General features: G+C 50.0%; 1 protein-coding gene across 1 annotated transcript; it reads left to right on the forward strand.

The window, feature by feature from the left end:
* The first annotated feature begins 4818 nt into the window (after positions 1-4818).
* FRAT1 (frequently rearranged in advanced T-cell lymphomas) lies at positions 4819-6243 on the forward strand. Its single transcript, XM_038577951.1, has one exon. The coding sequence runs from the start codon at positions 4862-4864 to the stop codon at positions 5705-5707; it is 846 nt and encodes a 281-aa protein (XP_038433879.1). The 5' UTR covers positions 4819-4861; the 3' UTR covers positions 5708-6243.
* Positions 6244-14793: the final 8550 nt, after the last annotated feature.

A 14793-nucleotide genomic window follows, 5' to 3' on the forward strand; every position in this document is an offset into this window, starting at 1 on the left:
GGGTCCTGGGATGGAGTCCCACATCGGGCTCTCCACAGGGAGCTTTCTTCTCCCTCTGCCTATGTCTCTGCCTCTCTCTGTCTCTCATGAATAAATAAATAAAATCTAAAAAGAAAAAAAATGACATATATGCTTTTGAAGCGTACACTTGTAGCTTTTAATATATTTGCTGCATTATACATACATCATCACCAATTCCAAAATGTTTTCATCACGCCAGAAGAAACCCCTTACCCATTAGCACTTAGCCCTAATTCCCTCTTCCCATCCCCTGTCAACCATTAATCTACTGTCTCTACGGGTTTGTCTTTTCTGCAAATTTCATAGAAATAGAGTCATACCGTATGAGGCCTTTTGTGTTTCATTTCTTTCATTTAGCATTAGTCTTCTTCAAGTTTCACTCATGTTGTAGCATATAACAGTACTTCATTCCTTCTCAATGGTGAATAATAGTATATTATATGAACAGACAATATTTCATTCTTCCATTCAGTAGCTAATAAACATTTGGGTTGTTCTTTTTGGCTCTTCCAAATATTGCCATGAATGTTTCTGTGCAATTTTTTTGTGTGGACATATGTTTCCAATTCTCTCAGGTACATATCTAAGGAGTGGAATTGCTGGGTCATATGTAACGTTATTTCACTATTCATGCTTTCCCATATATCTATTGTCTTCTCTCTTAAGCATCCTTCTAACAGCACAGTACTCCATCTCAATTTGTGTACACTTGAGAATAAATTGCAAACATCAGTACACCTCACCTCTAAACTCACTAGTATGTCTATTGACTAGAATTCCAGTATTTATTTAGTTTTTTTCTTTTCAGGTAAAATATACATACAATGAATTCTAAAGTACGATTCAATGAGTTTTTTTAAAAGCATTTTATTTATTTATCCATGGGAGACAGAGAGAGAGAGAGACAGAGACACAGGCAGAGGGAGAAGCAGGCTCCATGCAGAGAGCCTGATGTGGGACTCGATCCCAGGTCTCCAGGATCAGGCCCTGGGCTGAAGGCGGTGCTAAACCGCTGAGCCACCCAGGCTATCCCGATTCAATGGGTTTTAACACAGGCACATGCCTGTGAAACCCAACCACCAGGCCTCTTTCAGATCAGTCCTTGCCCCCACCCCACCCTCTCCAAAGGCAATCTATCTTCTGATTTTTTCACCAAAAATTAATTTTGCCTTCGTATAAGCAGAATCATACAGTATGTTCTCCTTCTTTTCACTCAGCATACTGGTTTTAGTTTTTTTTTAAGATTTTATTTATTTATCCATGAGAGACAGACAGAGAGAGAGAGAGGCAGAGACATAGGCAGAGGGAGAAACAGGCTCCTGGCAGGGAGCCTGATGTGGTACTTGATTCTGGGTCTCCAGGATCAGGCCCTGGGCTGAAGGCGGCGCTAAATCGCTGAGCCACCCGGGCTGCCCCAGCATACTGTTTTTGAGATTCATTCATGTTACCACATGTAGCAATACTCCAGTCTTTTTGGTTGCTGAAGAGTTTTCCGCCACCATGATCATGTGGGTGTACCGTCGTTTATCCATTCACCTGCTGATAAACACCGGAACTGCTGTTTTTACGCTGTTTCCAGCTTTTATGAATAAAGCTGCTATGCTCATCATTGGCCATAGGCCGGGATGTGAACTTATGCTTTTATTTCTCTTAGGTAAATGCCTAGGATTGAAATTCTATTAGAGGGTAAGTATACGTTCAGCTTTGTAAGAAACTGCCAGGCCTCTTCCCAAAGTGGCTGTACTATTTTTCATATCTAAAATGATGATGAGGCTTACAACATTTGAACCAAAAAATAAAAGCACAGATTGTAAGCTGCTACTAATTATTTCTACAACTATCTTATTTATTTTTTTTTTATAAAGGAAAGTAGATTGCTTTTATTTTTTTTTAATTTTTATTTATTTATGATAGTCACAGAGAGAGAGAGAGAGAGGCAGACACACAGGCAGAGGGAGAAGCAGGCTCCATGCACTGGGAGCCCGATGTGGGATTCGATCCCGGGTCTCCAGGATCGCGCCCTAGGCCGAAGGCAGGCGCCAAACCGCTGCGCCACCTAGGGATCCCTCTACAACTATCTTAAATGTTTAAATAATTAGGCTAAATAAATAAATAGGCTCAGAATACTGTAGCTAATAAATGTCTGTCTTGACCATACTTTCAAATGAATAATGATTTAAAATGAGGGGATGGCTCTTTCACAATGAAAAAAAAATTATCAGAGAACCAGGAATAGAAGGGAATGTTATCAATCTGATGAAGCCATCTTTTTAGGAAAACCTACAGCCAACATTATACTTGATGATAAAAGACTGAATGCTTTCCCCTGTGATCAGGAACAAGACATGGATATCTGCCCTCACCATTTCTACTCCTTGTTGTTCTAGGGGTTCTAGCTCTGCAACTAGGAAGGAAAGATAAAAGGCATCCAGACTAGAAAGAAAGAAGTAAAACTATCTTTATGTGTAGATATTATGATCATATACATAGAGAGAGAAAATCCTACAGCATCTACTAAAAAGAGGCAATGAATTTTATGACACTCTGTAGAAGTCCAGATTTCCAAGATTTAAAAATTCACTGGCTTTCTTCAAACTGCCTCTTCCTTTATTTCTACATTCTTCTCCTCACTTGGCAAGAATACCCCAATTCTTTTTATTTTTTAATTTTTTTTTAAAGATTTTACTTACTTATTCATGAGAGACACAGAGAGAGGCAGAGAGAGAGGCAGAGACAGGAGAAGCAGGCTCCAAGCAAGGAGCGGGATATGGATCACGCCCTGAGCCGAAGGCAGACAGGCTCAACCGCTCAACCACCCAGGGGTCCCTATTCCAACTCTTTTTAAACCACTACCCAACTATTGCCTCCATCCCATCTCTCCCTAAAGGTTTGCTCCTGTAATTACCCATCTTGAAACTGCCCACCAAGACCCCTGTTTCTCTTTATCTGGACCCCAGGCTCCAGTCTCTTCCTCTGCACTCCCTTTATCAATTTGACTCCTCTCTTGCTGGGTGTTCTAAAGTAGCTCAGAGGCGGCTACTCAGAGGTTTAGTGCCGCCTTCGGCCCAAGGTGTGATCCTGGAGACCCTGAATCGAGTCCCACGTCAGGCTCCCTGCATGGAAGCCTGCCTCTCCCTCTGCCTGGGTCTCTGCCTCTCTCTCCATGTGTCTCTCATGAATAAATAAATAAAATCTTAAAAAAATATATTCAAAAATAAATAAATAAATAAATAAATAAATAAATAAATAAATAAATAAATAAAGTAGCTCCCTACAGCCTGGTTTCTGTATTTGTGTGTATACGCATCCCATCATGGCTAGTTTTAAAAACAGCTTTATGGACATATAATTTTATATATGAAATTCATTCATTTTAAGAGAACATTCAATAATTTTCAGTAAATTTACTAAGTTATTCAATCATCACCATAATCCGGTTTTGAATATTTTTCTTAGCCTGCTAATATATCTCCCCTGGTTGGCTCTTAAAGACTGGGCCACCAAAAGTCCATCTACAAGTGTAGAGTTTGAAAGTGAGGTCTGATTGGAGATTTTTAAAGAAGGTTTTATTTATTCATTCATGAGACACACAGAGACATAGGCAGAGGGAGAAGCAAGCAGGCTCCCTGAAGGGAGCAAGATGTGGGACTCCATCTGGGAACTCCGGGATCACACCCTGAGCTGAAGGGAGACGCTCAACCACCGAGCCACTCAGGCGTCACTGATTTGGGATTTCTGAATAAGTCTAATACCTCCAGGCAACAAGACAGTAAGGGATCATTTTTCCATCCCTCTTCCTTTAAAAAAAAAAAAAAAAAAAGTCTTGGTTAATCATTAAGCCAACCATGATATCTTGAAGAGTTAAACGGATCCATATCTCCATTACCATCCAAACAACTCGTTTTCCTCTCCTGCTTCCCCTTCAGAGAAGACACTCCCCAGCTGCTGAGGCATTCTTAAAAGAACTTTCTAGCTCAGCTCACACCCCGCCCAAGACCAACGACCTCCTCCTCTCCAGGAAGGCCAGCCCTAGTCCAGGCCCGCATATACCCATGCTCCGGGTCAAGAAGCATTCATCGGGCCTTTCCCTGCCAATTCTAACGCTGCCACCGCTTCCCCACGCCCCGACCCCATCCAACTACGAGGTCCCGGTCTTCCTTTCCGTCCCTGTCAGCCTTGTTTCCCTAATCTCCGGACCGATCCCTAGCCTCAGATCTCCGCCCGCGCCTCGCTCGCCGGGGCAGCCCTTCCCAGACGCTGGCACCCGGACCTCCAAAGTGCAAATGCCAAAACCAGACGAGTTGACGCGCCTAGAGGAGGAGAGTGTGTGGGTGTAAGTGTCTGTGCTGGTGTGTGGAAGAAACCAACCGCGTCCACGCGGGTGTTCATTTTCGGGAAATGCCAACCACGCCCGGCTGACAGAGCGACGATCCGCACCCCCGCGCCCCCCTGCACGCAGCACTCGGGGTGGGGCAGCTCGGAAGCTGCTGGGCTTCACCCTGCGCCCCGGCCGGGAGGGCGCCCCGCCCCCAGCCGTACCCCGCCCCCCCGGCCCGGCGCGGTGGTAGGGCCCGGCCGCGACGTCACCCATTGTTTACAAATCAACCCGAGCCGGTAGGATTCCGGCTCCCGCTGCTGCAGGCGCGCGGCGCGAGTGCCTGGCGGGCTCCGGCTTCCGCGTCCGCCCCGGCCCGGCCCGGCCCGGCCCCGGCCCCGGCCTCGCCCCCGCGTCGGCCCCCGCCCCGCGCCCCGCGCCCCGCGCCCCGCGGCCCTCCGAGCCCCGCCGGCCGCCGAGCCGCCAGCGCCGGCCGCACAGCGCCGGGTGCCCGGGCGGGGGGCCATGCCGTGCCGGAGGGAGGAGGAAGAGGAAGCCGGCGAGGAAGCGGAGGGGGAGGCGGAGGAGGAGGAGGAGGACAGCTTCCTCCTGCTGGAGCAGTCGGTGACGCTGGGCGGCTCGGGCGAGGTGGACCTGCTGGTGGCCCAGATCGGCGAGACGCTGCAGCTGGACGCGGCGCAGGACAGCCCGGCCTCCCCGTGCGCGCCCCCGGGGCCGCCGCCGCAGCCCCCGCGGCCCCCGGCGGCCGTGCGGGCGGACAAGGCCCGGCCCCCCGCGCTGCCGCTGCTTCTGCCGCCCGCGCCGGCCGAGGCGGTGGGCCCGGCGCCCCCGGGGGCCCTGCGCTGCGCCCTCGGGGACCGCGGCCGCGTGCGGGGTCGGGCTGCGCCCTACTTCGTGGCCGAGCTCGCCGCGGGCCCCAGCGCGTTGTCGCCGCTGGCCCCTCAGCCCGGCCTTGACGGGCCCTCGGGAGCGGACAAGCGGGCCGCCCCGCAGCCGCTGTCGGGCCCGTGCCGGCGGGGGTGGCTGCGGGGCGCCGCCGCCTCCCGCCGCCTCCAGCAGCGACGCGGGCCCCAGCCCGAATCCCGCACCGGCGACGACGACCCGCACCGGCTCCTGCAGCAGCTGGTGCTCTCGGGGAACCTCATCAAGGAGGCGGTGCGGAGGCTTCATTCGCGACGGCTGCAGATACACGCAAAGCTTCCCCAGCGCCCGCTCTCCGGGCCGCTGTCGGCCCCGGTGCATGAGCCCCCGTCTCCCCGCAGCCCTCGGGCGGCCTGCAGCTTCTCCGGCGCGTCCGGGAGGAGGGCGCAGCCCCGAACTGGCGACGGCGTTCCTGTCCCTGGCAGCTAACGCCCCGGGAGTGGCCACAGCGCCAGCCTCTGCCTGGAGGGCAGGGGAGCCCCCAGAGGGCTACATCCCTACTCGGACGGACTGGTGAACTCGCGTTTTGGAAGCGGGAAAATAAGCTAATGCAGACGAGGAATGGAAAAACCGCGAATGTTTTCGCGGGGAACTAATGGAGGGCCCCCGATGCGTTTGAGAAACAGAAGAACTTGGGTGCCCTGTTTGAGGCAGATTACCGAGCGCACCCCAAGCTCACATCCAGTGGTACTCCCCGTTCGGCGTGGCCAGCCCCCGCGGTGCAGCGAGCAGATCCACGCAGCCGAGCCAGTGGGACCCTCCAGCCCAGCGGCCATGTGGCCACGTTCCACGCGTCTCTGGATCGCGCGCGCCCAAAGGACGAGGGTGACCCCAGTTACTGGCTTTACCTTTTCAGGGCTGGTTCCTGATCCACTTTGGGGGAGGGGAACATGAGTCAGACCATCATTTCAGGGAGAACCTCAAACTGCCAGACTTGAAAAATTTACGACTCTTTAAAAAACCCATCTTGTGTCTTGTGGGTGCTGGTTCTTAACGCAAAACACGCGGTGCCATCAAAGGACCTTTTTTGGGAGTTGAATGGGAGTAAGGTTCGCGCTGCCCCCGCTGTGCGACGGGGGGCGGGGGCGGCTGCGCGCCGGCGAGGGGAGGCGGGGGCGGCGGTGCCGCGGCGCGGGGAGGTGGGAGTCGGCGAAGTCTTCCTCTCTGGGAGATTTTCCCTGCGTCCCCCTCCTCGGGTTCAAGGTCAGGGTTCCCCCAGCGCCCGCGGGGGTGCGGGGCTCCCGTAGAGCGGAAGAGTTGCCGGGTTCCGCCTGTGCCCGGGAGAAGCGCCCGGTGCTGTGCAAGTGCTGGAGTCTCCTAAGGACGCGCGCCCCGCGGCCGCCGCCGCTGCGGGCCGAGGGGGACGTGCCGGGCCGGTGCCCACCGCGGCCCGCCGCGCCCCGGGCTTTCAGAAAGTGCCCCGAGCCTCAGCCTGGGTCGGGCCGCCCCCGCCCCCGCCCCCACCTCCCCGCCTCGGCTCGGCTCGGCTCGGCGGTCCCACTCCAAGCGGGTGGCGCTGGCGCTCCTTGGGGCCCGGGCTGGGGGCTGGGGAGACGCCACGTGACGGGCCCTCCGGGGACACAGCCTCGCACAGCAGCTTATAATGGACTCTCCGGGGCCATTTGCAATAACAGCTGCAATTCCCTGGATACACGGAGTTGGTTTCCTCCCTCCGCCCCTCCCCCAGCCATGCCCGCTCGCCTTTGTAAGTGAAGGAAACCGAGTAGAAAATGTGACCCTCCAAACGGAGAAGCTGCAGGCTTTGCCATTGTGAGCCGTGGTGAAGTGCGTTTAGCATACTTTTCACTTACTCTTGAGGGATCTAAATCCGTTTTGTTGGTGTTTAAGTTTTAAAAGATTCAATGGCTTGTTCATCATCCAGATGTGGCTATTGAGGTATCTACACTTCGCACCGGAGTGTCTGGAATTGTGGCTATCCTGATTATAGGATTTTAACTTAACTGAAATACTTGTTTTTAATAAATGCATTGGGTTTTTTGGTTGGGGTTTTTTGTTTGGTTTTATCTTATTCTTGGCTTTCGATGGGAAAGGTGCACAGAGCACAATTCTCTAATCCATAAACCTAAAAACACTTGAAATCCTTGTCAGCCTGGCTTGTGGATGGTAATTAGAGCGCCTTTGTGTCTGAGCAGCTCACTAGTTAAGCAGGGTCTGCGTGGCTGGGTGTGTATTGGTGCTGGCATGAAATTAAATGAAAGTGAGGTCAGGTTTTGGACCAATCCCATTCACTAAAACCTTAGAGCCCCTTGGATTACCAGTGATGGAGATGTTTTATGAAGCTGCCTCTGACTGTATTAGCAAAGGACATCAGATCGGCTGGTCACTGCAAACGGGGACTTTTTTTCTTTCTCTTGACTGTGGTCATTAAGTGGACTTGTTTCACATGCGGTCCTTAAGGCTAGGACAGCTCTTGGTTAGAGGCTGATCGGGATACAAACCCACAGTGGGAAAGCTGGCTGGCAGTGTCTGAAAGGACTCCTCTCTCTGCCCTTGGCATGTTTGTTGCCATGCTCTCCCTATGCGGTGACCTAACAGCCCATCTCTGTCCCTCCCTGAGTTATGTCCCTCCCTGAGTTACTTCAGTCTGTTCCCTCCAGAAAGGAGCCACACTAGGCAACAGATGATCCAGGATTCAAGGCCACTTATTAAATGGGGTCCTTGGACAAGTTGCTCAACCCCTGTGAGCTTTGGTTTCTTCATCCGTACAATAGACAAGAAATGGAAAAAAAAAAAAAAAAAAGACAAGAAATGGGATGAGGAAAAGGTTTATGGTGACTGGCACATACTGAAGATGAACAATCTCTAGTCTCTCCTCCTTCCTTCCCAGGACTGCCTTTTGGTAGGCAGACCACTAGGTCCTCAGTTTATCACAAAAGAAGACTATGCCATGATCCCAAAAATGCTTTCTAGATTGACTACTGTATGTTACAGTCCTGATTTTCTAACACCCTTTTGGGCTCCATGCCTATTGTCTGTATCTCCCCATTCAAATATACACAGCCCCTGATGGTCTATAAGAAGTACCTCCAGAGCACACCCAGCTGTTTCCCACAACCTATGCAGGAAGTGTGGGAGGCTTGTCCACTGCCACTCAGCAAGGGAAGGGTGATTATGGAGGCTCTAACATAACTGAGGAAGATGGGGTTTGTGTGTGTGTGTGTGTGGGGGGTGTCCAACAGTGCAGGTAGCTGTCACCTCTGGTCACTGAGCAAAAGTGGAAAAAAAAAGTGGAAAGTGGTCAGGTGCTGACTTTCCCTGGCATAGGGGTATCCCTGAGGTCCTCAGCCCCACTACTTTAGTGGGCATGGGATTTCCTGGAGGTCAAAGGGTTAGGAGCAATCCAGGGCCAAACTGGCCATGATTCCATGCCACTGCACAAACTGTGCTGGCTTCTTGTAATGATTAAGGCTAGACTCAACCATGGGGCTTACCCAGTACTACTCCCTCCTTAAAAAAGGAAGACTAGGGGGATCCCTGGGTGGCACAGTGGTTTGGCGCCTGCCTTTGGCCCAGGGCGCCATCCTGGAGACCCGGGATCGAATCCCACATCGGGATCCTGGTGCATGGAGCCTGCTTCTCCCTCTGCCTGTGTCTCTGCCTCCCTCTCTCTCTCTCTCTCTCTCTCTCTCTCTGTGACTATCATAAAAAAAAAATAAAAAAAAATAAAAAAAAAAAGGAAGACTGGAGGGGCACCTAGGTGGCTCAATAGTTGAGCATCTGCCTTTGGCTCAGGTCCTGATCCCCGGGGTTCTGGGATGAGTCCTGCATCAGGCTCCCCACAGGGAGCCTGCTTCTCCCTCTGCCTATGTCTCTGCCTCTCTCTGTGTCTCTCATGAATAAATACATCTTTTTTTAATTATTTATTTATTTATGATAGTCACACAGAGAGAGAGAGAGAGAGAGAGACAGAGACATAGGCAGAGGGAGAAGCAGGCTCCATGCCGGGAGCCTGACGTGGGATTCGATCCTGGGTCTCCAGGATCGCGCCCTGGTCCAAAGGCAGGTGCTAAACCGCTGTGCCACCCAGGGATCCCATGAATAAATACATCTTAAAGAAAAAAAAAAGACTGGAGAAAACTAATGTCTACTATCAGGCTATCAGGAACTTTAAATACACTATGACCCTAACTGTCCATCTTTTAAATATTCTTGCAGCTCTTACTAGTCACCCCAAAATCCTTTTTTTGGAATAGGTCAAGGTTTACACAAATGATTTTTTAAAAAATATTTAATTTATTTATTCATGAGAGACAGAGACAGAGAGGCAGATATACAGACGGAGAAGCAGGTTCCACGCAGGGAGCCCGACATGGGACTCGATCCTGGGTCTCCAGGATCACGCCCTGGGCTGAAAGCAGACACTCAACTGCTGAGCCACCCAGACTGCCCCTTAAGATATTAGACCATTTTGTAGGTGGAAAAATAGTCCAGGAAGGGGACAAGGCAGAGTGACCTACTGAAGTCACTTAATGAAGCCAAAGGCCTATCAGAGTCTAGAACACAGGTCTCTGGGCTCCCAGCTCAGGCCTCTTTCCAGTAGCCAGCCTAATACCATCACACATAGTCCAATAGTGTTCACTGCACAACTCCACACATAGACTACAATGTGAATGACACCCCTGCCCTTGTCCAACATGGTAGCCCTGCCACCGGAACCTGGAAGAAACTACCCCAGATTGCTCGGCTGACCTAGGGAAAGCCAGGTATGCCACAACCATTATCTTTCAAAATAATGTTCAGCATCCTATGAAGACAGCTAACTGGCCACAGAAAATGACCCGGATGAGATAAAAGACCAAGCTAGAAAGTCAATGAAAAAAAATAAAACACAGAAAGTGTCAAATAAATGATGTGAAGAAAAGAATGGCATGCCTCTGAGAGGACTGCAGAGACTGCCACCCCAAGATTCCATTCTAAATTAGGCAAAAATGCTACAATATTTGGATTCAATTTTCACCCTTCCCTTTTCAGCTCATAAGCAGAGACATGGAACGAAGATCAGACACCACTTTCCTATCCAGCAAAGTCTGTGTTGAACCCTGTGATTCCTTCCTTCCAATCAGGAAAGAGTTACCCTGGCAACCAAATTACTAACTCACTCAATTAGCTCCCCCCTCTTCCACCAATGCTCAGTAATCACAGAATGTCAGCCCAGGGAGAGCTCAGCCTTAGGCGGTCTAGTGCTATGCCTCGTTTAGCGATGGAAGCCCAGAGTGGTGCGCTCCCCGGAACACCGTGCAGGCTGGTACAGGCAAAGGGACAAAACCTTTCCCATGCAGCACGTCCTCCTGGTCTTCCAGCCATAACTGAACCGGAGAACAAGTGACCTACCCTTAACAGTTTCCCAGAAGGCATGATAGATAAGAGCACAGGCTTTGCAGGCAGCCCCACTGCCTCCACACAGGCATCTGTGTGATTTGGGGCAGGGTCCTTAATCTCAATGATCTCAATGAACTCATCTGCAAAATGGGGGTTAGAAAAGAGCCTTATCTTGAAAAATGATGTGAGTATTCAATTAGATAATGTAAGGGAAGCAAATAGTAAACACTCAAATAATAAAACATCATTTCTGGAAGCTATTGCATGAAGGCCACTACTTTGTTTTCTGTGGAAAATCCTACCTTTTAAAGACTTATTCAGTCTGTTTCTTAAAAAGCATAAACCTGTTTCCTCTGAAGACCAGTCGCTTGAGTACACACCCTTGTTGTATAGGTAAGTGCTAAGGCAAGAATGGAAGAAGGGAATACTCAGTCTATACTCAGAGATTTAGTCTCAAAAGGGTGGCAGTCCCCTTCCTCCCAAACCTTGAAAGCCAATCAGGATTGGGGCTGGTAGAGCCAGAGGAGCAGGAAATATTACAAAGGGGAGGGTTTGTGCTGAGAACAGCCTTGGACAACAGCTCTTAATGCCTCCATCAGAAAAACCATTCCCTTCTAATTCAGATTCAACACTCAGCTGAAGTTCTGTGTGCCCACCCTGTCCACTTTTGTTCATAATTTGTACTGAGAAAAAGCAGGCAATTTCTTCGCAGGGAGTGATCTCAGAGTTCATTTTGTTCTTACTCTTCATTTTATTTACTCATCATAGGGTTATCTTAGGAGCTCATATATGAATGTCTTCTTTTTCCAAAGAGATTAGCTATTCTTTGATGGCAGAGGACAAGATGAGGAGAATGTGTTGGGCAGATTATCAGGCCACTGGGCATGGGGGATGGTCTGAAGTTGGGGAGAACATTTATGGTCAGCTGTTATAACATCCAGGCACCAGGTGATAAGGGCCTTGGTGGAAAGAGAGAGGAAAAGACAAGAAAGACACATTTTGAAAAGAAACAAAAAACAAAACCCATAGGCCTCCATATAGTACCCCGCTGCATCTAAAATATCTGTTCTAGAGCAGTACATACTGCCTGGGGGGCAATTTTGGTGCTTTCCTTTAAAGCTCCTTCCTGTGCCTTTGGGCAGGTAGGTGACTTCACCTAACCTAACCTTGAGTTCCTCATTTGTGACTTCGGATGGTAATCAAGTCTCTGTCTCACAGAGTTGTGAGGATTCACTGAGCTAATGCTAGTAAAAATGCTGAGGCCACTGCCTGAAACAGAGCTGCATTTAGTAACGCTGCCTGGGTATTGGCATTTCATAAATATTTGCAGAGCAAACAAACGGGGCAATTTCAACAGACTTGTAGGAGGACTGGGGTGCTTGGGGTGAGGAGTTGTGGTTCCTAGAAGTTCAAAGAAGATGGAAAGGGAAGGACAGCAGCTAAAAAAGAAAAACTGAGCCAAGGGAAGGGTTTGCTCAACCAGGAGAGATCTGTGCATGTCTGACTGTCACCAGGGGACATGCAGGGGGAGAAACCAAGGGGAAGATGCTCTAAGGGATAAGGCTGCCTGAGGCGGCAGGAAGGCACAGGTGCCCAGTCTGGCCAGGTTTGAACGGCAGGGGTCAGGGAGGTTATAGGGATGGCTGTCCCACTTTGATTTTTTTTTTTTTTTTTTTTTTTTTTTATGATAGAGAGAGAGAGAGAGAGAGAGAGAGGCAGAGACACAGGCAGAGGGAGAAGCAGGCTCCATGCACCGGGAGCCTGATGTGGGATTCGATCCCGGGTCTCCAGGATCGCGCCCTGGGCCAAAGGCAGGCGCCAAACCGCTGCGCCACCCAGGGATCCCGGCTGTCCCACTTTGTCACAAACTGTCCTACCACAGTGGGCCAGGAGCCTGACAGTTGGCTGCTGAGACCCGTGTGCGTGCCTGGGATTGCTGGGTATGCCTGTCGTTCTTGTGTGAAGGAATCCTTCTCTGCAACTTACGCCACAATAGAATGGAAGCTAAGTCTCATATCAAGGAGTTTATGAACTGCTCCCCCTTATCAATTAACTGACTCATAGGAGGCAAAATTCACAACCCCCAACTGATAGGCTGTTCAGGCAGTTTGTTTGACTTATTGATTTGGGTGGGTTAAAAAAAAAATCACCAGCTGGTTATCATGTTACCTTTGGCCTGCCTTTTGCCTGTTTCTCCTTTACTAAATTAGATTCCACAAACTAACATGGGAAAGAAAACCGATTTCCTAGGTTTTCCCAAAAATCATCCCCAGACTGGAGTCATAATCACCTTTCTCCAGATGTACCATAAATAGTACTTTGCTTCAGCTGGGTTAAGGAGGGGAAGAACTCACAATGCAGATGTTCAAAACACATCTTAATAGTGCCGATGAGGGAAATTGCGTAACTTCAGAGTGTGAAAAAGATAGTGAAAGTCACTGAGCAAGTTCTGATTCCATATACCCTGGACCTAACCAGAGGATGTACACAGAGATAATGCAGACACAGCATTACCTGTTTGTGTACGGCCGTGTGCGTGTGTAGACACACTCACATACCCACCATCCCTTGCTGTCCACCCGTCAGCCTCCCTCGACTCCACTCTTACTTTGTCTCCATACCTATTACTTACTTTTCTCCTCCCATATTGATGTGATGAGTCGGTCTTCCTAAAGTACTTAGAACAGAGCCTGGCACGTGGCAAGCCTACATACATTAGCTGGTGTTAATAGAGCTTCCCCTCTTAGTCCTAACAGCCGAATCCTTATCTTCAGTCCTGCTTGCTCTCTCCAACTTCTAGTCACTTATGAGTCACCAGGCTGCTGTCCCTCTAACTTCCCACATCAAACTCCTAATCAAGCCCCATCCCCCACTCCAACCACCAGCTTCTGCTTGCCACTTCCCTATTGTTCTGGACCTTCTGGGCTCAAGACTTGCAGAACGTTACCAGGGAAACCTAGGCCCCAGCTCTTTCAGAAGATGAGAGGTGCCTCAATTCGGCCAGCTTCCACACCCCCAGTTCTGTGCCCAACCACTCCATGGGGCCAGGGAATATCCCAGCCACAGTCATTCCTGGGCCAAGTACTAGAAATGGGCTATCCCAAGCTGCAGGCCCTTGGAAATGGCCATTGCCTCAACACACAGACACTTGCCCAGGGGGGAGGCAAGATCAGCTTTAAGGGCTGTTGAGTTCAGACCCTGCTCTACCACTAATGATTCCTACCTCTCCCCATTATAAAGAGCAAAGCAACATCTTATATAAAAAGGTGCCAATAGGGATCCCTGAGTGGCGCAGCGGTTTAGCGCCTGCCTTTGGCCCAGGGCGCGATCCTGGAGATCCGGGATTGAATCCCACGTCGGGCTCCCGGTGCATGGAGCCTGCTTCTCTCTCTGCCTCTCTCTCTCTCTCTGTGTGTGTGATTATCATAAATAAAAAATTAAAAAATATTAAAAAAGTGCCAATGGAGTGCCTGCCCTCAACAAAGATCACTTCTCTTTCCCTCTACCTTGCTTCTCAGGTGCTGCAGATCTTTTCTCCCTGTCTGCAGACACCATTCTAACTTCATCCCTGAATGCGGCTCTGGCCATAGTGCAGTCCCACTGGATATGTGCACTGGGTGAGACTGCGCCTTGGCCCTATGTCCTCATCTAACAACTTAAGGTTCTAAGCGCAGAAGCCATATACCACTTGTATCTGTACTTCTTTTATGCAATTCCTACCACCTTATATAAAGGCTTTGGCCCCAAATCTGCTTGTGAATTCTTCCAGGATGTCTCAAACCCTGCCCCCATCCCAGATCCCCAGGGCCTTGCACATCCGTGGCTGGCATTCAAGAGAATTTTGAGACTAGTGATGCTACTGTGTTAAGGTACTTGGTGGGTCAAGGTCTGTGGATGCTCCTAAGAAAACGTAATAATCCAACATGGGAGAAAATGGGGTCAAGAAAGTCTTATACATGGGACACATGGTTGGCTCAGTGGTTGAACATTTGCCTTTGGTTCAAGGCATGGTCTCCGAATCCCAGGATCTAGTTCCCCCAACAGGCTCCCCATAGGGAGCCTGCTTCTCCCTCTGCCTGTGTCTCATGAATAAATAAAATCTTAAAAACAGGAGATCTCAGAACCAGGCTGCCTGGGTTCCAAATCCCAGCGAGTCTACTTAAAAGGAGGTGACT

This window comes from Canis lupus, chromosome 28 (assembly GCF_011100685.1).
Source record: "Canis lupus familiaris isolate Mischka breed German Shepherd chromosome 28, alternate assembly UU_Cfam_GSD_1.0, whole genome shotgun sequence".
Lineage (NCBI taxonomy): Eukaryota > Metazoa > Chordata > Mammalia > Carnivora > Canidae > Canis > Canis lupus.

Excerpts from the sequence above, each read along its gene's own strand:
- FRAT1 (XM_038577951.1), top strand. The coding sequence starts at position 4,862 with ATGCCGTGCCGGAGGGAGGAGGAAGAGGAAGCCGGCGAGGAAGCGGAG.